Source organism: Rhinatrema bivittatum, chromosome 1 (genome assembly GCF_901001135.1).
Source record: "Rhinatrema bivittatum chromosome 1, aRhiBiv1.1, whole genome shotgun sequence".
Classification (NCBI taxonomy): domain Eukaryota; kingdom Metazoa; phylum Chordata; class Amphibia; order Gymnophiona; family Rhinatrematidae; genus Rhinatrema; species Rhinatrema bivittatum.
Window position 1 is genome coordinate 689,612,491 of NC_042615.1, and position 24,736 is coordinate 689,637,226.

General features: G+C 44.3%; 1 protein-coding gene across 1 annotated transcript in view; it reads right to left on the minus strand.

Annotated features, from left to right (window-relative positions):
* The window catches only part of ANKRD31 (ankyrin repeat domain 31), a 70,269-nt gene extending 52,599 nt beyond the window's left edge, over nt 1–17,670 (minus strand). The window contains exon 1 of the mRNA XM_029619094.1: nt 16,964–17,670. Within this exon, the coding sequence (XP_029474954.1) occupies nt 16,964–17,479 (516 nt within the window). The 5' untranslated portion in view covers nt 17,480–17,670. The remainder of the gene's footprint in view (nt 1–16,963) is intronic.
* Between the last annotated feature and the right edge of the window lie 7,066 nt (nt 17,671–24,736).

Genomic DNA, 24,736 nt, shown 5'->3' on the forward strand with positions numbered 1-24,736 from the left:
CTAACAACCATCCACCTATCCTTTGAATAAGAGTGGATGCCCATACCTGCATTCAGAAAGTGAAGGAGTGTCCCTGAAAATCCTCTTTAAACAGGGCTGGACCAAGCATCTAGCCTGGTCCACCTTAAAAACCTTACACATCCAGATAGCTCTAAGTCTGGTTCCCGGAGAGCAAGAAAAAGAGCTTAGGTGCAGGGGGAGAACAGGGAGGCACTAGCTTACCATGAGAAGGCAGATCTTGTAAGATTGCTGTCCTGAATGTGAATGCTGTATTGATTTATGCTGGTGGCGGTAAGCATTTTGAATTCTGTTACTTCTATTTTTGTGTTGTGGTGAGGTAGCAGTCCTGCTAAATGTGTGCACATAGTACTGAAAAGAATGAAAGAAGGTGGCTCAGGCAGAGCACAGAAACAGAATAGTTGGGAACATTTTTTTTGGGGAGAGGAGGCCTCGCTGCAGCAGTAGCCATAGTTTCCAGGCCTTGGACCACAGCACGGGAAGCTTGCCTACCATCCGCTGGTGACAGAGAATATTGGCAGGCTGAAGTCAGCAAGCCTATTAGGCATAACCCATTCATTTGGACTGGTCTGGCTGGATGAAGAAGTGTTCTATTCACTTCCTTACAGCTGTTGTACATCTCGGGGGCCCCAAAGGATACAAACCTGAACTAAAATGCAAATAATTCTCTTGTGTTTAATTCATTAATTTATTTCAATACTTTTTTTATACCTGCATTCATGGTTACATCAAACCGGTTTACATCCGAACTAAAGGTGGAAAATACATAAAACAGGTACTGGGGAAGGGGCAAAGGAGAAAAAGGCCGAGTGGTAGCAAAAACAGAGCAACAAATAATATAATAAAACTAACAAGCAGCAATAATACAAACTATATACATCGGTACATTAATAACTAGCTCATGACAACATTGAAATACATAGAAAATGAGCAGTTTTGGGAGAAGCTTTCCTGATTCACTTATGACATAAAAAATCCTTTGATCAAACAATAGCCTAGTAACACAATAGGGTATTGCTTATCTTAACACTTGTAGACCATTCCATCTAGCTACATCTAGTATCTAGGTCAGAATGTTATATCTTTTGTACTAATATGAACCTTCTGTGGATGATCATTAGTTACTATTCAACATGCTATGGAACTATGATATTAGAAAAGCACTAATTTAAAAGTTAACCAGGAATGGATTGAAAATAAAATATTCTTATGAGTGCTTTCAATAACAGGCTGCCCAATAAAAAACTGAATATGCCACAATTATAGAGGTTGATTCACCCTTGGTGGATTTAACCTCCAGGTAGCAAATAGTGGGTAAATATTGGGATTTCCAAATATCATAATGTGAATTTGACTGATGTTTGCTATGATTCCAAACTCCCAAAAAGAATAGTTGAAAGAGCACAAAAAGCTATTTGGAGCATCAGGAGGCAGCTGTCTATACTCTCCTTTATCAGGCTCTGTTCTGCCTCTGCTCCTACTTGCAATTGGCTAGTTTGCCATCTAGATATGTGGATTATAGTCACCTCACTGAGGCCTCTTCCCTGAATAGATTTAATCCAGTTCAGAGCAGTAGATAGTCTGGTTGGCTTCTCTTTACCACGTATCTCCCATTATTTCTTATTGAGTAAATTTTCAAGGGGGTTACGTGCGGAAAATTAGCATATATGTGCATATATATTCTGTATTCATGTACATGCTATTTTATAAATAGCGAAAATATACATGCATTTTCAATTTTATGTGCACATTTACCTGCACAAAAAAAAGGGGTGTTTAGGAGCGTTATGGAATGGGGCCAAGAGGTGCAGATGGAAGTTGCTATTTTATAAGAGATTTATGCAAATATATTAGGCATCTTATTCACACAATTCTACACCTGCTAATTAGCTTGCACAAATGATATCAAACTTGTTGTTGCGCGGGGAAGCGATGGGATGCGTGGAGGTGTGCCCTTGGACTTCGGTGAACCAGAAGAAGAGCTTCAAGGAAACGCCGAGGCAGGTGAGACGAGCCCCTTCTGGGTAGACAGGAGGAATCTGGAGGCCCTGACCCTCCACCGGACCTGCACGCTTCCGTGAGGCCACCAACGCAATGGTGGTCTCTGAGTGGTCCTCTGACCACTCCAAGCCCTTTCGGACCTGCCGCTGGGTAACGGAAAGAAGCGGCAGACCAGACAGAGGTCAAGGGCAGACGAAGACATCTTGGCACAGGACGAAGACTCAGACACTGGAGCTTGGAACAGACGAGAACTCAGGCTAAAACTCAGGATGAAGAAGAATCCGAGCAACTTTATGCAGCAACAGTCTTGGACTGAGCTTCATAGACCCGGCGAAACAGGTCAGAGAAGTTGGACTGAGGAGAGTCCATAGAGAGGAGGAGCCGGACCAGGACATTTGAGGACAAGACAAGCTAAAATCATGGAAGTAAAAGTCCGGAACTCTCAAGAGAGCGCAGGGCCTCCCGCCACTTATGGACACTCAATGAAGAGCAGCACGGAGAGGAGGACAGATGACGACGGCCCCTCAGGGAGTCCAATAACTGGAGGAAGGTGGATGAGCGAGCAAGGTCCCTCAGGCGCCCTACACAGCCTAGCCGGGCTGGTTGCAGCCCACACTGTCCCCTACGCGCCCTACACAGCCAGCCGGCTGGTCGTGGACCATGAGGGGAGCAGGGCCTGCCAGGAAAGGGGCAAACATTTGGACAACAGAGATGGAGAGCATCTGGACACAGAGGACACCTGGACATCAAAGACGGAGGAAGTCAGGAACACTGAAGACATCTGGACATCAGAGATGGGGAACGTCAGGACAGGAACACGGAACATCCAGTGAAGAGAACAGAATGAGGAGGGATCCCAAGAAGACTGGAATGCCAGGCAGGAGCAGGAACAAGGAGTCCTGAGGAGGAGAAGCTCCCAAGAGGACTGGCTCCTAGCGAAGGCAAGGCAGAAGTGACATCAGAGCCCTTTTAAAGGGCTGAAGAGGAGAATGCCCAAGGAGAAGTCAGAGGAGGATCACACCTGGACATGTTTGGGAATTGCAGATCATTGGGGGGGGGGGGGGGGAGCATAACGGATATTATGCATAGTTCTGATGTCATACTTCTGCATAGCTTTGCCTATTCTTATGTGATGAGTGGGCGGCATTTCCTGCCAGCTGCCTTTCTTTGTTTGTGTTGCAAAGATTTTCTACTCTTTTCCTACTCTTAATAAAAACGTTTTGAAGTAAAAAGGGCTTCAGGGGTGATCTGAGAAACTATAGACCAGTGAGCCTGAGTTCAGGGCTGGGAAAATTAGTGGAAAATATTCTAAAGATCAAAATCCCAATGCATATAGAAATATATTGTTTAATGGAACACAGTCAACATGGATTTACCCAAGAGAAGTCTTGCCTCACAAATCTTCATTCTTTTGAAGGGGTTAATAAACATGTGGATAAAAGTGAACTGGTAGATGCACTGTATTTGGATTTTCAGAAGGCATTCGATAAAGTCCTGCATAAGAGGCTTCTAAGAAAATTAAAATGTCATGGGATAGGAGGCGATGTCTTTTCGTGGATTACAAACTGGTTAAAAGACTGGACCAGAGAGTAGGATTAAATGGTTAATTTTCTCAGTAGTAAAGAGTAAACAGTGGAGTGCCTCAGGGATCTGTACTTGGACCAGTGCTTTTCAATATATTTATAAATGATCTGGAAAGGAATACGACAAGTGAGATAATCAAATCTGCAGATGATACAAAATTATTCAGAGTAGTTAAATCACAAGAGGATTGTGATAAATTGCTGGAGGACCTTGAGACTGGATGATTGGGCTTCCAAATGGCAGATGAAATTTAATGTGGACAAGTGCAAGGTGTTGCATATAGGGAAAAATAACCCTTGTTGTAGTTACACAATGTTTGGTTCCATATTAGGAGTTACCATCCAGGAAAAAAATCTAGGCATCTTAGTGGATAATACATTGAAATAGTCTGCTCAGTGTGCTGTGGCAGTCAAAAAAGCAAATAGAATGTTAGGAATTATTAGGAAGGGAATGGTGAATAAAACGGAAAATGTCATAATGCCTCTGTATCACTGCATGGTGAGATCACAACTTGAGTACTGTGTACAATTCTGGTCCTTGCATCTCATAAAAGATATAGATGTACTGGGGAAGGTACAGAGAAGGGTGATCAAAATGATAAAGGGGATGGAACAGCTCCCCTATGAGGAAAGGCTAAAGAGGTTACAGCTGGTCAGCTTGGAGAAGAGCTGGCTGAGGGGAGAAATGATAGAGGTCTAGAACGGGTAGATGTGAATTGGTTATTTACTCTTTTGGATAATAGAAGGACTAGGGAGCACTCCATGTGTTATGAATCTGCTCCTGAGGAAGGAGGAGTTAGCAATCTGTAATGAATCTGCTCCTGTGGAAGGAGGAGTTAGCAATCTGTTATGACTGGCTCCTTTGGAAGGAGGAGTAGCAATCTGATATGCTCAGCTCCTGTAGAGAGAGGAGTAGCAATCTGTTAGGGTTAGACTCCGGAGTTAGCAATCTGTTATGGATCTGATGCTGAAGACTCCTGATGGGGAAGGAATAGCAATCTGTTACCAGCGGAGTGCTTGGAGAGGGCACTCAGCTGTAGAGGAATGTAGATAGGTGGATCCTTGGGCTGATGGCATATGACTGCGCCCCCTGGAGGATATCCTGAGAAGGACCACCGGCTAGGCTTGAGTATGGAGACAGACACGGATAATTCTTTTATTAGACAGGTTAGTAGAACCACCAGAGGTGGCAGTAGTGAGCTGATATGCCTGGCAGGGCTGAAGTCCCTCAGGTACTGGAACAACGATCCCAGGGTAGCTGAGCTGTAGAGAAACTATAGATAGTGAGTAGACAGGGTATGCTGTGTTCATAGCCAGAACTAGATGACAAAACTCACATAAGATCTTAAGGAAGCTCAGTAGCTGGAAAGGGTAAGGCCCTCGAGGAGCGAGTACAGGTTCCTATCTGAAATAAAGAAAAGAGAGCGAGGCCCCTGAGGAGCCGGTACCCCTGGTACATCCGAGGAGGCAGAGTAGCGTAGAGAGACAAGCGAGTCCAAGTCAATCCCCGCTTGAAGCGAAGACTTTCTCCTTGCTAACTCGATTCATTAGCGGATACTGAGACCTTTTATATTGGAAGCGGATGACGTCAACTCAGGGGGACGCCCCCGAGGTCCGCGCCCTTGCTGGTACATCAATTGGAGCGCGTGCACTCGACCTACATCATCAGGCAACATGGCGGATTCGCAGCATCGAGCAGGTCCTGGGATGCCGGAGAGAGACGGCAAGGAGACGCTGCGGCAGCTAACCGTCCATCAGACCCGGAGGGAGTCGCCACAGAGGTAAAGAGGGCAGAGTGAGGGCGTCGAGAGCGACGGATGCAAAACCATGAAGTTAGCAAGTAGCACATTTAAAATTAATCAGAGACAATTCTTTTTCACTCAAGGCACAATTAAGCTCTGGAATTTGTTGCTAGAGGATGTGGTTAGTGCAGTTAGTGTAGCTGGGTTTAAAAAAGGTTTGGATAAGTTCTTGGAGGAAAAGTCCATTAACTGCTATTAATCAAGTTGACTTAGGGAATAGCCACTGCTATTACTGGCATCAGTAGCATGGGATCTACTTAGTGTTTGGGTACTTGCCGGGTATTTGTAGCCTGGATTGGTCATTGTTGGAAACAGGATGCTGGGCTTGATGGACTCTTGGTCTGACCCAATATGGCAATTTCTTATGTTCTTACTTCTGAACTAAGAAAAATTGAAGTAGGAGTAGATATTCCCAAAAGATGCTCTTCATTGTTTTTGGATAGTGTCAGTTTTGTCATTCTCAAACGATGCTTCTCATTGTTTTTGGACAGTGTCAGTTTTGTCATTCTCTGCACCCGATAGAGTAAAACTGACATGTGAAAAGAACAAGGACATCTAAACCTGTCTTGGGTTGAGTTGTGCTGTTTTCAAATACTCCAGATTCCATGAAGATTTGCAATAGGAAGTATGCCCCTGCCAAGAGATGACACCATTCCATCAAGGTCATCTTGATTGCTAACATTTATTTGCCCCATATATCATAGCTACACTCAGGCAGGCCCAAATTTCTACAGTAGAATGTTCACGGATAAAGAAAATTCTGTGGACTCTCTGTTGTATCAAAATAATTCCCAGTGTGTTACTAGATGTCTGTTGCAACTATGAATGACCTTGTTGCATTTGGGTGTACCAGACTAGGTAAAATGAATGCTGATTTCAGTTAATCAAAGGCCCTCTGCACCTTTGTTGTCCAACTGAAGGGAGCATATTTCTTTAGCAGATCAGATATGGGTGAAATTAGTTAAGAGAAGCTCTAAATGAAATGCTGATAGAAACTGGCAAATCCTACAAAACTTGTTCCTGTATGGTGATCACTCAGTTACTCTCTTGGTCTTCTGTGAGTCCATGGCCAATAATGCAATCCAGGAATTAAAAATTATGCATATTTAAACTCACATTTTTCAATTCTGCCAAAAAAGTATTGTAAAAGAGTTAAAAAAAAACCAAAGCATATTTGTCTGGGCCCCTGAAGAATGGTCTTAGGAGAGAGAGAGAAGTGGAGCTATGTTAGCTTTAACACAGACCCTGTGTACATTTTAATTGCTTGCTGACCTGTAGAGCTTTCTTAGGAAGGAAATGCAAACGAAAAGAGCATTTGGAAAGGGGAGAAAAGTAAACAAGTAGTTGAACTGAGTAGCACTCATCTTTATTGCTTCTGCACATGGAAAATGAACAATATGGAGCCAGATTGCAGAGAGATTTGAAGAGGACCTGAAGCATGCCTGTGTAGCTGCAGCTAGTGATAAAGAAAAGTAGTTTTTTTGGTCAGAGAGCAAAAGAAATTGGCATGGGAAAGTCCTTAATCCTGGCAGATGTGGGTTGTATTTTATCTCAGTGGTAAGCGAAGAGGCAAAAGATGATCGTTGTAAAAGAAGCCTTTATTGAAACTAGCCCGACTCTGGCCGAGTTTCGCTCTCGCAGGAGCTGCCTCAGGGGCTATTCTTAATACATTTCTTCAATTGTGTGAGATTCAGTGAGCAGTCATCACAGTTTGTCAATCTTGATAGAGCAACTTGGTGTTAAGGTCTCAGTGCTGTTGATATAGTGAACCCCGCGTATATTGTTTATTCATATGGAGCCACAAGCTGGTACTCGGGCATGATTGTAAATCTGTTGTTGTAGGTAAACTCCTTTCCCGTATTTAAATCGTCATTCTTAACACAGCAGGAGACTTCAGCATGTATATTTTGTCTCTTCGCTTACCTGCATATTGGATCGGCTTCCGTTTTATCTCAATTGTACAGCTCTGTTAGGAAAAGAGAATCATTGAAGAGAGGGTAAGCAAAAGAAGAAATTTGTGTGAAAGGAAATTTAGTGTAAATGTAAAGGTTACTGGCAGAGATGCATGGAAATAGTAATCTGTATATTTAAGTGTCTGTACAGTATTTGATTGGAACTAAATTTCCTAGTTAATAACTAGGGAGAGAAAATCTAAGGAAGATTTTTCTGCTAACTAAAATCCTTCTCTATTAGAGCTGTATGCCAGTAAAACTGACAGACATAATCAGAAAAAGAAAGTAAATTTGAGTAGCAGGAAAAAATTAGATAAGGGCATAGTTTTTAATTGTTTATTTTTTTATTAGCTAATTTATAATCAAGTTTAGTGGTTCCACTGAATGAAGCATATGCATGCCATTCTGCCGGAAGATAACATGATTGAAGAATAAATAGTCTCTCTTTTTGATTTGGTAAAGCTCAGGATAGTAGGTAGTAGTGGCTGAACATGGACCAGAGGACTCGAGAACCAGATAATCAAAGATTTCAAGAAGAAGAAAGTGTGCCAATGCACTCTAGCAGAAGCAGCAAGGACTGGCGTACAGTGAACTATTTCTTGCACATATGTTAAAAAGATAGAGCATTTATCTGTTGAATATTGCACTGGAAGTTGTGAAAGTATTTTAAAAAAAATTTTACTTGTTACCAAAATAAGTTTTCTTCAATTTGTGTTTTTTTTAAAATAAATTGTATTGAGTTTGAGTCAAAGTATTTATTACTGTAAAATAACACTTGTTGTATTTCAGGATTTAATTATTGATTATTTCTTTTCAACAACCAAGTCTCATAGCACTTACTTTTCTCCCCTACTTCTACCAATTATATTGTTAATAATCACAATACAGAAAAGAAATGTTCTTTTATGTGTGACTGCCATTGGAGGAAAGGTGAGTAAGAGAGGTTTTTCACTTTGGCCCTGTTACAGTTTTAAGACTTTCCCTTTCCTGTTCTGCCGTATGAAATCTGAGATAAATTAGCACTAAGCACATGTTATGTTTACATTTAATAGGGTCTTCAGAAAAATTAAAATTCCTTCCAGGTAGACAATGACAAACAAGTCCATCATGATGCAAAAAATACCATTTATGAAGTGCTGGAAGATGGGTTTAGACTTGTAGCATCCAAAAGGCATAACCAAAAACTCAAAGTATCATACTGTGGTCTCATGACTCGGCCTGTCTTGCAACCTCCCCTCCTCCAGGAGACCTCAACAAGTATACTCTCTAGGTTGGCCAAGCTTTTCCTCTCTCTTCTCACCACACCCAGGTTTCTGCCCTATGTATTCCAGCCCTGCTATAGCCACCTTGTCGGTTCATGGAGTTACCTTTAGCTCCTTGTCCTTAGCTCTTTGTTTTGCCTTGTGGCCCCCGGGCCTTTTAGCACCTTGCTTTGCTTCGTGACCTTTGGGCCTTCTTATTACTTGTCCTCTAGCCCAGTGGTTCTCAACCTTTTTTCTGTCAGGACACACCTGACAGATGGTTCTCTCATTCGTGACACACTGAACACATGAACGTCATGGGGCTAAATGTAAAAGTACAGTTTGCATCCACAGGAATCCCCCTGACCCACAATAATGGATGTAAAGCAGAATTATGACATTCCCCATACAACTCACCCTACAAAAAAGATATTCTGGTTCTGGTGTCATCTCAGTAACAGCAACTCAAACTCCTTCTACTTCCAGGCTCAATAGCCCTACTTATGAAAAGACAGCAGTTTACCACCAATGCATGTCCTCTTGAGAAAACACAACAAATAAGACTGATACAAATGCTTACATGCTAGTAAAATAACTCACCTCTGTCACACACACAGAACCGACCTAACATACTCCTAGGATCTGCAGTAATGCACATAAACTAATCTGCACACAGTAACAATCCCACCTATAAAAAGGCAACATTACAAATATTAAATCATGCCCTAAACACTAATACATCTCCTATTAGGAAAACAGAACTAGCCAAGCAGCTATAGATCTCCACACAGAAATAATTTTAAAACTATATAATAAAGACATAAATGTTTCCAAACAGCTATGAACAGAATAACATCAATTAAAAACTCATTAAAATTATTAAAAATTCTTCAAACATCAATAAAATATTTCAAAACATCAGACACATCACATAATATTCAATTATTAAAATGGTAGTCAATCAAGAAAAATAAACTTAAAAAGCCACCTTTACTTACCCCCTCCAGCAGCTCTCCTACTACTCTTCCATGCAGGCCAGTAGCACACACCAGAAGCAGCAGTAATGGCTGAAGCTCGGTACTCATGGTCTTCTTCCTTAGGGCCCACAACCAGTCTCTCTGTCTCTCACATACACACATACCAGTCACACCCCCATGACCAGTTTCTGTCTCTCACACACCAATCATCTCCCGACCGAACTTTCTTATACATACACCAGTTACCTTTCCGAACAGTCTCTTTCTCTCATGCACACACATACAGGCTTCCCACTCCAATGTTCTATCTTACATATACAGGCTTCTCACTCCCATGCTGTGTCTCACACACACTGAGGTTTCTCACTCCCATGCTCGCTTTCACCATATGCACAGGCTTCTCATTTCCATAATCACTTTCTCTCTCACACACACATACACTGTTGCGCAGGACGTGGACCCTTGAACCAAGGTGGCGTTGATGTTACCTGCAGGGCAAGCCCTACGCATGCCCACCGTTGGAAGGCGGAGCTGGCTGACTGACGGAGGCTGGCTGGAGCTTCGCCAATACCAGCCTTCGTTCCCCGCAGGTTGAGCTCTTGGGTACTGGGGCCGGCTGGAGTTAGGTGGGCCTCCGTCCGATGTCTTCTGATGGACGAGAAGGAGGTCAGCCAGGAGCCAGCAGCGATGAGGGTAGTGGATCAGATCTGGGCGAGGCGGAGTCCCAGAGGCCCGGGTGCCAACTGGAACGAGAGACAGACAGGGGGCGCCCGAGCAAGAACAGGCCGAAGCCTGAGTAGCCAAGTCCAGAAAGAATACAGTAGAGGCGTCGTTGAACAATCTGGAGTCAGGGCAGGCGGCAGGCAAGGTAGTGCGGTAAGGCAAGGCAATGATCAGGTCCAGGGGATGATCAGTTATGTGGTCAGACAAAGCAGAGGTCGGTTCCAGGAGAAGATTCAGTAGCGTGGTCAGGCAAAGCAGAGGTCGGGTCCAGGAGAAGATCAGTAGCGTGGTCAGGCAAAGCAGGGGGTCGGGTCCAGTAGTCAGTCCGTAGAACAGGTAGAGCAACACGGGAACACAGGAACAAGGAAGAACACCGGAACTAGGATCAGGAACACGAGGAGTCCCCAGAGGAAGCAACGAAATACACGACCAGTGTGGAGACCTGTTGCAAAGGTAATTAACTGAGGTTGGGCCCAGCATTATATACCGGTACCCAGTGACGTCATCATCCGGGACCGCGTGTTAGTTTCCTACCACGGCCCCTTCAAAAGAAGCAGAGATGCGCGCGCCTAGGGAGGGGCGTGGCGTAGGACGGCGGCGTCTCCCCGCGGAGCATGGACGTTCATCGCAGAGACAGGAGCACCGGGCGTGGCCCGATGTCGTAGGCATTGGCCCATGGCCACGAGAGTAGTGGAGCCAGATGGTGGAGCAGGCAAAAGAGGGTCTGCTCCACCATCTGTGGCCGGCACACAACACCATATGTTGCTTGTTCCGGCAGGCCCGCAGCCGGCACACGCAACACACACCAGTCTCTCTCACACACACCAGTTTCTCTCTCATGCATACACACCCACCCAGGCTTCCCACTCCCATGCTCTCTCTCACATATACAGGCTTCTCACTCCCATGCTCTCTTTCATACACACTCCCACACACCAGGCTTCTTACTCCCATGTTCTCTTACATACACAGGTTTCTCACTTTCATGCTTTCTCTCTCTCTCACACACATACACACACATACACCAGTTACCTCCCTGACCAATTTCTCACTCTCACACACACACACACACCAATCATCTCCATGACCAGTCTCTCTCTCTCTCTCTCACACACACACACACACACTCCAGTCATCTCCCTGACCAGTCACTTTCATTGTCTCTCATATCCTCTCTGACCACTTTCTCTCAATCACACACATGCTCTCTCTCACACACTTAACACACATGCTCCAAATCAAATACATGCTCTCACTTACACACAGGCTCTCAATTAGTTACACATACACACTCTCAATCACACACACATTCCCTCACTTACACACAGGCCGCTGGGTGTCTCTCTCTCTCACTCCCCCCCCAGGGCACAAATGGTAGCTGCAGCAGCCTCCTCCTCCAGCCCCCGCAGGCCAAGAAAGAAGAATCCCATCAGCTGCAGGAGGCTAATGCTGCTGTCTCCTTTGCCAATTGCTGGCTGCTTCGGATTTTGCTCCAAGCTCACACTACTGCTTGGTGTTGATGCTGCTGCTGCTACTTTTCCATGCAGCATGGCTCTATCTTCTTCCCGCGCACCCCACTGCACATCACTTTCTGTTCCGGGCCATGGGAGCAAGTGCAGGAAGAAGAAAAGGCCAGCTGCAGTTGCCAGCCTCCTCTGACACTGCTGCTGTTCCCATCCAGGCTTGAACATGCAGATAGCCCGGGCAGCAATGGCAGCAGTGGAAAATTCGCTGCCTCTTGCTCAGTGAAGGAAGAGGAGGGAAAAGCAGTGGGAGACCGGTAGTGCATGACACACCTGCTGGTGCTTGGCGATTCTCAACTGGTGTGTCGCGACACACCAGTTGAGAATCGCTGCTCTAGCCTTGTCTTGTGGCCTCTGGGTTTTCTGCTCCTTGCCTTGCCTGCCTTGTGGCCTCTAGGCCTTCTGCTCCTAGCCTGCCTTGTGGCCTCCAGACTTTCTACTCTTTGCTTTGTCTGTCCTGTGGCCAATCTAGCCTTATTCTGCTAGCTAGTGGTCTACGGGCTTTCTGCCTAGCTGCCTTTGGGCATATTTGTTCTGTGTTGCCTTGCTCAGACATTGTTCTTTCTAGTCTTGTTCCAGTCCTGTCCTGTCTCTTTCCAGCCCTGCCCTAGTCTGGTGTGCATTCTGTCCCTGTCCTAATTTTGCTCCTAGACCTAGCCTTGTTCCAGACTTGCCCAGCCTGTCCTAAGCCTTGCCTTATCCAGCCTATCCTCAGCCTTGTCTGACCCAGTCTGTCTACAGCTTCGCCAGACCCAGCTTATCCACAACCTCGCCTGAGCCAGCCTGTTCACAGACTCACTATGTACTGCCGTGCACTGGGGTTCTGGCTCCTAGCACCCAAAGGCCCAACCTGTGGGAAAGGGGGCTAGCTAGGCAGAAGATCACCCTATGTCCCATCCTGCTGTCCTGTACTACTCCTCGAGGGATGTTCTATGAAAAGGAAGAGTGTAACAAAGACTTACTCAGCAGTGATGAAATGCTGTTACTCTATTCCTGCCTTCTGCTCCTTCCCCCAATAATTTTTTTTTATAGGGGGAGAGGAAAAGTGGTGGGAGCAGGAGTACATAGGGGGGTTAATTTTCAAAGCTATTCCCAAGCATGAATGGATATTCTAAAATTGACCTGGATTAGTGCATGTAAAAGTACATGAGTGACTATGTTTAATGCGTATTTTTATGCACACTGTGGAGAGGTGTTCCGGGGCAGAGCTGAGGTGACATCGGCACTTATGCTCATACCTTTTGATTTTAAAAAGTATGTGCATATGTATACACACAAAAGTTAGACCCTCTAAAGATGAGATGTAACTTTTATGTAAGTGAATATGTGTACATATTCAGCCAAATACCCAAGTATTTTCAAAGCACACATAATTGCCCAGCCCTTATCCTGCTAAATGTATGGGGATCAACAATGCATGTCTTGTGTAAGAAGTACGGAGGACTGAGGGGCATTTAAATAAAGGGATGGAAATAACATGTGCAGATTACATATTCAAACATAAGTATATTATTTTCAAGGGAAAAAGTACCTGCAGAAAAAGCAGCTACAGATCTCTGTGGTACTTTTTCCTGAGGCAATTTGCTTGTACTTTTCTTTGAGAATTGGTGCAAAGTTCTTGAGTAAAAATACCCATGGATTTTGAATCAACTCTCCCAGTTTTGAAAATTGCCTTCTTTGCTGTTTAACATTTTGTGGAGCTGCTGCAGAGAACCAGGGACAGCCGAAGTTGGCCTGTATTGACTTGCAAGTTTCACTTTCTCAGCATACTGCACAGCTCTCTATGTTGGGGCAGACTGGGACACTTTTGGCTAGCTCAGGGAGCATACAGGCATATTGGTCAGGGGAGGAGGAGGTGCAGACACATCATGGGGGGTGGGAAGCATGTGGGCATATGGAGGCCCCTCCTACTCATAGTCACAGGTGGTTCTTCCTGTATTTATCATTTAAATGGTGAACCATTGAAATTTCACTTTCATCCCAGGCTCCAACACCTCCTCTCCTGATCCCGGTTCCTGACTGAAACTAAAGATGCAAAGATGCATCTGCCACCTCCTGCTCCCTGTGCCATCTTGTCAGCCGAGAAAATGCACTTGTCTCAGGCAAGCAGGTAAGTGCGTTTTTGAATCTCTGCATATATTACTCCTGGGCAGGGCCGGTGCAAGGGTGTTAGGCACCCTAGGCAAACCTTACAGTCTGGTGCCCCCTCCCCATACACAATTTTAAATTATGCATTTATAACATATTTTACATTAAAAGTTGTTGTGATAATTTCATGCACTGTTGTGATGCCAACAAGAAAACTTTGCATCTTGGAATTCATATGGCATCATATCTATTGTGATATGTTTTGGCATGGTCCTCCCATATCAACACAGTACTATTTGCCAACACTCAAAGAATAACAACCCCACCTATGAAAAAGAATACCACAAATATTACACTAGAATCTAAAATATCAATACACCTATCAGGAAAACAGAACAGGCCAAGCTACTACAGATCCCGACAGAGAAACCACATGCTAAAAGAATGCTTCATCTCAGTCTAGCATGTAGAACACAGACCCTCATCAAATACAGAATAAAGCCACATAAAGTATAAATAGAAATGTGCAGACAAAAACTGAACTGTAAAACGCATCCGCTAGACTCTATACAGTGTAACAATGGGAAAAACAAAAATTTCACCATTCCTCGTGAAACAAATCAATAAAATCAAGATATATAAATCATTAATCTTAACTATAAAATCATACAAATAAAATAATTTCAAAACAGCTGATGAATAGAATATCCAATAAAGACTCATGCAAATTTTGAAAGCTTTACCAAACACCAATAAAATGTTTCAAACAGCAGACACATCACATACTACCCAATAATTAAAATGTAGTCAATCAAGAAAAATGAACTTAAAAAGCCACCTTTACTTACCCTCTCCAGCAGTTCTCCTACTCCTTTCCCTTGCAAACCATACCAGAAGCAGCAGTAGCTGCTGAAGCTGTCCTCACAGTCCTCTTCCTTAGGGACCACAACCAGTCTCTTCTCTCTCTCTCACACACACACACCAGTCACACCCTCAGGACCAGTTTCTGTCTCTCACACACCAATCATCTCCCCAACCAGTCTCTCTCTTTCTCTCTCTCTCACAAACACACACTAGTCATCTCCCTGATCAGTCTTTCTCACACATACACACGTCACCTCTCTGGCCAGTCTCTCTCAATCACACAATGCTCTCGCTCTCTCTTACTTACACACAGGCTTTCAATCACAAACATGCTCTATTTCACTTACACACAAGCTCTCAATCACACACATGCTCTATCTCACTTACAAACGGGCTCAATCACACACATGCCCTCTCTCACAGCCATAAGCCAGCCAAAAACATGCTCCATCTCTCTCGCACACACACATTGACACACAGAAGCACCCTCCCTGATTCACATATACACCACACACATACAGAAGCACCCTCCCTGACTCACATATACACCACACACATACACGAAGCACCCTGCCTGTCTCACATACACATTACACTCTCACAGAAGCACCTTGCTTTCAGACTTGCAGCATTTTTCACTTTTACTAAAAGTGAAAGTGATGCTCCCAACAGTTAAATAAGAAAACCACATTCTTATTAATAGGCGAAATGACACCCTTCCTTCAGTTTCTGTCCTCCCAAGGGACAGCCACCCACACCGTACAGCTTCTCTTGTTTTACACTTTCAGGCAATAAAGCAAGTGTCTTTCTTCAAACTATCAGTCATATGATTATTCATGTGGGAGATATGGAACAGAAAGACATCCTTAGTTGGCTTCCCTTTTAAATGGGAAGATTCCAGTCTTAGTCATTTAAAAATATACATTTTCTAAAGGCGTAAAAAAAAAAGAAAAAGCAAAATCGTTTCAGATTCTATTCTAGTCTTCATGCTTAAATTGTGCTTAAAAAAAACAAACAAACCCCACCTGGCATTAGTATCTTAAATTTGTGATTTTGCTGAGAAGAACATTTTAAATACTTTAATTTTTTTTGCTTTAGTATTTGTCTCTACCCACTTTAAGTTAAATTTTATTTTCCAGAAGAGGGATGCTTAAAATTCAGTAATTTCATCTTTCATCCAACTTTTCAAAAGTTCAGGTATATGTATTATCATATTTCATTTTTTTAAACTGGCAGATTCCTTTCTCACATACACACACACTCACAGTAAGAAGATTGGCGCCGAGACGTAGGGGGCGCCGTGGCAGGCAGCCAACTCCCGACTCGCCCTGCCTCCCCACCAGTGCCACCCTCCTGACACCCCCCTTGTGGTCCAGCGGAGGTCCCGGGAGCGATCTGCCACTCCTGGGGCCTCGGCTGCCACTAAGCAAAATGGCGCCGGTGGCCTTCAGCCCCTACCATGTGACAGGGGCTACCGGTGCCATTGGTTGGCCCCTGTCACATGGTAGGAGCTGAAGATGTACAAGAGAGAGAGGAAGCCAATATGAGGGGGTATGGGTGTGTTTGCAAGAAAGAAAGGGAGCCTGTGTAAGGGGGTGGGGGTGTGTGTGCGAGAGAGGAAGCCTATGTGAGAGGATGGGTGTGTGCAAGAGAAAGAAAGAGCTTGTATGAGGGTAGGTGTTGCAAGAAAAAGAGGAATCCTGTGGGAGAGGGTCTGTGTGACAGAGGGAGGGTCAGAGCCTCTATGAGGGGCAGTATGAGAGAGGAATCAAGCTCTGGGAGTGAAAGGCTGGGGAGTGAAGATAGAGTGGAAGGGGTTAAGCCTGGAGGGGAGGGGAGAGATAGTGGAGAGCGGAGAAGTTAGGCCCTGAAAGGGCAGAGTGAAAGGGGTCTAGCCAGGGGAGTGGGGAGAGGGTGAAAGGGACACTTACAGTGTACTTCTAGAGATAATTCTGCTCAAAATATTTAAAATTGCATCTTTGAGTAATAACTTTTCTGTATTACATTTTACATTAATTACTCAAATATTGTGATGCATACTGTGTTATTTTGATCAATATAAAGGATGCAGAACTAAGCAGATTTTTAAATTTTTGTGTGCAGAATTCCCCCAGGAGTAATATATGATCACAATAATTAACTACTTGAAATAACATGTTTTTCTATGCTTTTTTCTAGCTTAGTCAATCACCTGTAATTTGAATTCAAGGACATCTTCTCCTGGCTTAATTTTTCCCAGTTTTATGAGATCTATCAGGTGAATTTTCCTTTTTTTTCCTTCTGATGTATAGTCCATTTGTTGCTGTTTATTACTGAAGTTGCCTGGATGTGGAGTATCTAATTGCTCGATATGCCTTGAGTTATCATTAAGCATGATTCTGTTCTTCTGATGATTGCTAAAAGACTTGGGTACTGTTTCTGACAGCTTTGTGCACTGCTGATGGGAAATTTCTTTCATGTGAGCATTTATTTGTAGATTCTGATCTGTAGGAAGACCATGTTGACATTCAGTGGTTGGTTGATGGATATTCTCATTAACAATGCCGCTTCTGGTCTCTGAAATATTTAACATACTGGATATTGGCATGGGATTATAGAATTTATTTGCTTGTGCTGTACATTCTAAATGATCAATTGTTTCTTGCTGTGAGCATTCTTCAGAATAATTATGAGTGAGGTATTTTGCTGTTCTTTCTACCTCTGTCATCCTTGGTTTTAATTTTCTCCCAGCATTGTGTACTTTAAGCCTAGTTTGACATTCTAAAGCATTAGCAGAAACCTCTTTACTCCCAGCTGCCTCCTTTGCTCTTGTATCACTCAAGTAGCTGTCTTGATATTGGCTGTGCTCCTCAGCAGAAAATCTACTTTGAGTGGACAAACCTGTTTCTACACAGCTACCATTAGCAGGATTGACACTTAGTCCCACATTAACTGTAACTACAGTAGAAGTGTGCACTGTGTCACTATTGGTATCTTCTCCGTGGTCAACCTCCTTGTGAGGTTCAGCTGGGTTTTTGATCCGCTCCCTTGAACTTTTTGCATTAATTCTCTTCCTGTTCTCATAGGCTTTTATTTTCTGACCAAGTTCTTTCTGTTTTTGTGCAACATTCAAAAGACTCCTTTGCATGGAAGCTAGTTTAGCTAGTTGTTCCCTCAGTGCTCCCTGTTTAAAAGAATCCACAGAAGACCTATAGAAAATAATGCAAGATTAATTCAAAATTTCCAATTAATAGTTTCAATAATTAATATCTCTAGATACAAATATTCAAATATTTGCTAAGGCTAAATCCAGTCTGCAGCCTAACAACAGTGCTGACCCTGTACCATATCAGCAAGTTCAATCCAAGTTGAGGGCTCTTACTACTTCAGTAAGCAGGGGCAGAAAATAAAGGAAAATGAAATAATGTAATTATTCTAGAATATCATGATATGAAATTTGGTATCCTGCTTGTGATTTTTGGTACATTGCCTATCAGCGAAGATGAAAAGCAATTTTCTGGACTACATTAATTTCTTCTTAATAAAATAGATAAAGACAATTGTGTGTTCAACCATAACATCTATTGACTTCTAATTTAGCATATATAAATTTCATATTCATAGGACAGATAGTATGATTCTAATTTTCAATCACAATCATGAACTCTACCTCTAAGCCGAGTTTTTGCGCATGGATGGATTGTACTGGCTCACATTTTCCAAAGATTTTGTCATTTTCACCTCAGTTTTTTGAGTTTGCATTACGATGATTGTGGTCAAATAAACTCCCCCTATTGGCAAATATTCAGATTAAAAGTGGGATTTATAATCATATTATAATACTGGAATATTGGATGAAGAATGAGTGAACAAAAGAGAGTAGAAAACTATTGAAGATGAATTTTAAAAGCTGGGTGTGCACATCAGTCAGGAGATGTGTGAATAAGTCAGGCTTGCAAGTGCCAACTGTATTTTTAAAAGTGCCCAGATAGGCGAGTAAATCCTGCAGTGTGTACATCTCAAAAGTTTACAAAAACTGGCAGGGCATGAGTGTGATCTGGGTAGGGCATGAGAGATTCGGGGCTTGGCCAAGAGATGTGTGCGCAAATACTTTGCACACCTGGGGGTAGATTTTATAAATTTGCGCGAGGGCGTACTTTTGTTCGCGCACTAGGCGCGAACAAAAGTACGCTGGATTTTATAAGATACGCGCGTATCTTATAAAATCCGGGGTCGGTGCACGCAAGGGGGTGCACATTTGTGCAACCTGCGCGCGCCGAGTCCGGCGTGCGTTGCCTGTTCCCTCTGAGGCCACTCCAAAATCGGAGTGGCCTCGGAGGGAACTTTTCTTCGCCCACCCCCCCCCGGCCCTATCTAAACCCCCCCCCCTACCTTTGTTGCCAGATTTACGCCTGCTGAAAGCAGGAGTAAATCTGCGCGCGCCAGCAGGCTGCTGGCGCGCCATCACCCGACCCAGGGGCTGGTCTGGAGGCCTCGACCACGCCCCCGGTCCCGCCCCGAACCGCCCCTGACCCCGGTCCCGCCCCGGACACGCCCCCTACCCGCCCCTTTTACGAAGCCCTGGGACTTACGTGCGCCGGCGGCCTATGCAAAATAGGCGCGCGAGGGCCCTGCGCGCGTAAATCTGGCCGGATTTACGCGCGCAGGGCATTTAAAATCCGGCCCCTGCTGTGTAACTTTACTTCTGCTATGCATGATGTGTAAGTTATAAAATAAAAGGACAGAGCCATTTCTGAGGGGTTTAAAGAGTCTGAGGTAACTAGGGGTAGTGTAGGCTATCAAACCAGGGGGGGTTGGAGGACCTAGCTGTTAACTGGGTAAACTAGTGGCGAACTGGTAAACTGGCAATGGCGTGGGTGCGGGCCCCTTTTAAAATGGCCCAATTTACACGGTAGAAGCAGGATTTGGGTGCACACGGCCAGGCTATTATAATAACACGCATGCATATATGTGCACAAGTTATAAAATGGCCACATCCCTGGGTGTGGACTGATGCATGTGTGCAAATGTGCATCTGTGTGCCGATTTGAAAGTTACCATCTAAGATTTTAGTTTCCTGAATTATCCCTAGATTCCAGCAGGCAGGATTAAATGAGAAATTACTACTTTCCTGATAATTTCCTTTTCCTTAAACCAGACAGATGGAGACGGAGCAATCTGACATCACAGTATATATACTCCTGCAGTGACATCAGCCTTCCAGTATTCTTCAAAAGCTAACTGTGGACAGACTAGCAAAAAATTAATAACAGATAACCATTTCAGCACTCAATCAACAGGAAACAGTGAGCTCAAACGAAGTATGTATTAGCACTAGTCTAGGGACTGGCACTTACCAGTAACCCCCTGGAACACATAACCACAGAAGAGGACCATAGCACAATCATTCAGCAGTCAAGGGTGTGAAGCTGAATTCATTTACCTGGTTTAAGGAAAAGGAAATTATCAAGTAAGTAGTAATTTCTCATTTCCTAGCACCCAAACAAATGAATTTAGGACCAGTGGGATAAGAACATAAGAAAATGCCATACTGGGTCAGACCAAGGGTCCATCAGCCCAGCATCCTGTTTCCAACAGTGGCCAATCCAGGCCATAAGAACCTGGCAAGTACCCAAAAACTAAGTCTATTCCATGTAACTATTGCTAATGGCAGTGGCTATTCTCTAAGTGAACTTAATAGCAGGTAATGGACTTCTCCTCCAAGAATTTATCCAATCCTTTTTTAAACACAGCTATATTAACTGCACTAACCACATCCTCCGGCAACAAATTCCAGAGTCTAATTGTGCGTTGAGTAAAAAAGAACTTTCTCTGATTAGTTTTAAATGTGTCCCATGCTAACTTCATGGAGTGCCCCCTAGTCTTTCTACTATCCGAAAGAGTAAATAACCGATTCACGTCTACCCGTTCTAGACCTCTCATGATTTTAAACACCTCTATCATATCCCCCCTCAGTCGTCTCTTCTCCAAGCTGAAAAGTCTTAACCTCTTTAGTCTTTCCTCATAGGGGAGTTGTTCCATTCCCCTTATCATTTTGGTAGCCCTTCTCTGTACCTTCTCCATCGCAATTATATCTTTTTTGAGATGCGGCGACCAGAATTGTACACAGTATTCAAGGTGCGGTCTCACCATGGAGCGATACAGAGGCATTATGACATTTTCCGTTTTATTCACCATTCCCTTTCTAATAATTCCCAACATTCTGTTTGCTTTTTTGACTGCCGCAGCACACTGTACCGACGATTTCAATGTGTTATCCACTATGACACCCAAGCTACTCCTGAATAGAGCGGGAGGCTGCTCACAGTCCTGTCAAAACCACACATGCAAAGGTTGCGTCCTCCCGGGCCTGCCCACCCAGACAATAATACCTGGAAAAGGCGTGTAAGGAGGACTGTGTCACAGCTCGACAAATGTCGACGGGAGACATCAATCTAACTTCTACCCATGACACTGCCAGACCCCTAGTAGAATGAGCTCTAACCTGACTAAGTAATGGCTGTTCAGCATCCATGTATGAGGCTGTGTCTATCTCCTTAATTCAGCGAGCTATTGTAACCCGCAAAGCCGGGTCACCCTGTATGCTACCACTGTAGAGGACAAACAGGCTCTCTGTCTTCTGGAAGATGTAGAACCTCCAATACCTTCCAATATGATTCTTGACATCTAAGGGTTGCAACAAGCAATATTCTTTCATATCTCTTTCCCTAACCAGAGATAGCAGGGAAATGGACTGATTCAAGTGAAAAGGAAGGAACAGTATGCAGCTGTAATTGCCCCTGGAGTCACTCAGAGGAATGGCTCCCGGTAAGGCAAGGCCTGCAGCTCGGAGATTCTACTTTCAGAACAAATCACCACAAGAAACACCGTTTCCAAGGTCAATAACCACAAGGAAGATTATGTAACGGTCTAAAGGTGTAGGACCTGCTAAAAAACAAAACCAGATTAAGACGCCTCAAGGGCACCGATAACCGCAAAGGAGGACGAAAATGTTTCATTCCTTTCAAGAAACGGGCCACATCTGAATGAGCTGACAAGGGACCACCATTCACTTGACTCCTGAAACAGGCAAGGGCCACTACCAGGGGCGGATTGGCCTATCGGGGGATCGGGCATCCCCCAGTGGGCCGATCGCTCCAGTCACGTGGTCTGCTGTGCGCGGCCGTGACAGAACCTCGCTCGGCAGACCATGTGACGTGTCCTGGGCCGGCCTGGGCGGCAAATACCCGGGCTGGTCCGCCATCGTGAGTCCGCCACTGGCAACTACCTGCACCTTTAAGGAATTAAGGGCCAATCTTTTATTCAATCCACCCTGCAAGATATTCCAAAATGAGCAGGATCTTAACTGAATGAGGAAGAACACCTCGATCTTCACACCAAGCCTCAAACACTCGCCGAACCTGCACAAAGGCTAAGGAAGTAGAGAACTATCTTGCTCGTATCAATGTGGAAATCACTGCAGTAGAATATCCACACTTTAGCAAGCGAGCCCTCTCAAGGGCCATATATAGTAAGACAAAATCGAGTCAGATCTTCACGAAGAACAGGTCCCTGCTGCACCAATTTTCTGTGCACCGGAAACTGGCGGGGAGAGTCCACCAAGAGCCTTCGCAGATCCGCATACCGCGGTCTCCTGGACCAATCTGGTGACACCAGAAGCACCATCCCTTTGTGACCCTCGACCCTCCAAACATTCTGCCCAAATGTGCAAGGCATATAGCAGTTTATCCTCCAGCCATTCCTGCATGACAGCATCGACACCCAAAGGCTTCAGATCTCTTCTGCGACTGAAGAATCGAGGAACCTTTGCATTGCGAGAATTCGCCAGCAGGTCTAAGAACAAAAGGCCCCAGCGATCCACTATCAGTTAAAATGCCTTGTCTGACAATATCCATTCTCCTGGGTCCAGATTCTCCCTGCTGAGAAAGTCTGCTCTCACATTGTCTTTTCCTGCAATGTGCGAGGCCAAGATTTCCTGAAGAAGCACTTCCACCCCTACCATAAGTTGGTCTATCTCCTGCAACACTTGCTGGTTCTTGGTTCCTCCCTGCCAATTGATGTGGCATTGTCCGACATTATTGGGACTGCTCGACTCTGCAACCTGCTGCTGAACTGCATCTCAAAAAAGATATAATTGCGATGGAGAAGGTACAGAGAAGGGCTACCAAAATGATAAGGGGAATGGAACAACTCCCCTATGAGGAAAGACTAAAGAGATTAGGACTTTTCAGCTTGGAGAAGAGACGACTGAGGGGGGATATGATAGAGGTGTTTAAAATCATGAGAGGTCTAGAACGGGTAGATGTGAATCGGTTATTTACTCTTTCAGATAGTAGAAGGACTAGGGGACACTCCATGAAGTTAGCATGGGGCACATTTAAAACTAATCGGAGAAAGTTCTTTTTTACTCAACGCACAATTAAACTCTGGAATTTGTTGCCAGAGAATGTGGTTCGTGCAGGTAGTATAGCTGTGTTTAAAAAAGGATTGGATAAGTTCTTGGAGGAGAAGTCCATTACCTGCTATTAGGTTCACTTAGAGAATAGCCACTGCCATTAGCAATGGTTACATGGAATAGACTTAGTTTTTGGGTACTTGCCAGGTTCTTATGGCCTGGATTGGCCACTGTTGGAAACAGGATGCTGGGCTTGATGGACCCTTGGTCTGACCCAGTATGGCATTTTCTTATGTTCTTATGTTCTTATGTTCATGCCAACCAGACTCCATCTGAATGATGCTCCAGGGAGACTCTTCCTGATAGTGAGCTCCTCAAACCTGCCGAACTATGTGCCCAGCTAGGCGCTCAACTAGGTGCATAACCCAACGCACAAAGGCCGCACAAAAGGGTGCACAAGTCACAATCTGACAGAACTGAAGAAGGTATATGGTGCACAAAAAGTGCACGAAGGCGCTGCTGCGGCCTATCGCATGGCAAACCAGCTGAGCCTCGGAGTGGGGCCTAGCTGCAAGGGTTGTTCAACCCGCCAGGCTTCCCCCTCCCCGATCCCGAACACCACCAGATGTGATAACGGCCATTGGATCGCTCGCTGAGCACAGAGGGGGGAAGGGATCCCTAATCAACTTCCCTTCTCTTCTTAAACAAATTTAAAAACTTTACATGAGCTCAGCCTGTTCCAGCTGAGTACAAGCACAGTCTATGGCTGCGGGAGGAGAGGGTAAATATCATCACTGCCGCTCTCGGCTTCCTGCACCCGCTTGCCTTTCAGTTTTGTTTTGTTTTTACAGGGAAGTCCACGCAAGCTCAAAGACCAGCTACTGGACCAAGGCACTCATCTGAGGGACCATGGAAATCACCTCAAGAATTCTCAACTGGGGGAGAGACCATTTGGTCCCTGATAGAGCAAACCAAGCTGTGATTAAACCAATCATGAAAGTAAAACTGGAAGAATTGATGATTGGGACAGTTATCAACCAATATCCAACCTGCCTTTCATCGCTAAAGTCCTAGAAAAAACAATGCTATCACAATTAGAAAGTTTCCTAGAAGATAATAATATTCTATACCCAAACCAATTTGGATTCAGAAAAGATCGCTCAACAGAAACCCTATTCATTTCCTTGATGTACCCAGTATTACAGAGGTTTGACAAAGATGAATCCTACATCCTGGTACTAATTGATCTAATAGCTGCCTTCAGCGCCGTAGACCATACCCTGCTATGCTAGTTGAGAAAAATTGGAATAGTCGGAAATGTTATCAAATGGTTCTCCTCCTTCCTAGCAGATCATTCCAAGTAAAACTGGATAATCATATATCTGACACCTTCACAATTGATACATGGGTCAGCACTTTCGGCTATACTATTCAACATTTATATGCTGCATCTATGTACATTACTAGCGGAACTAGGAATCAACTTCTTCATAAATGCAGATGACATACAATTCTACATCCCATCTGACAATCAACTGAAAAAACTGCCTTGACCCTTTCAACATACAT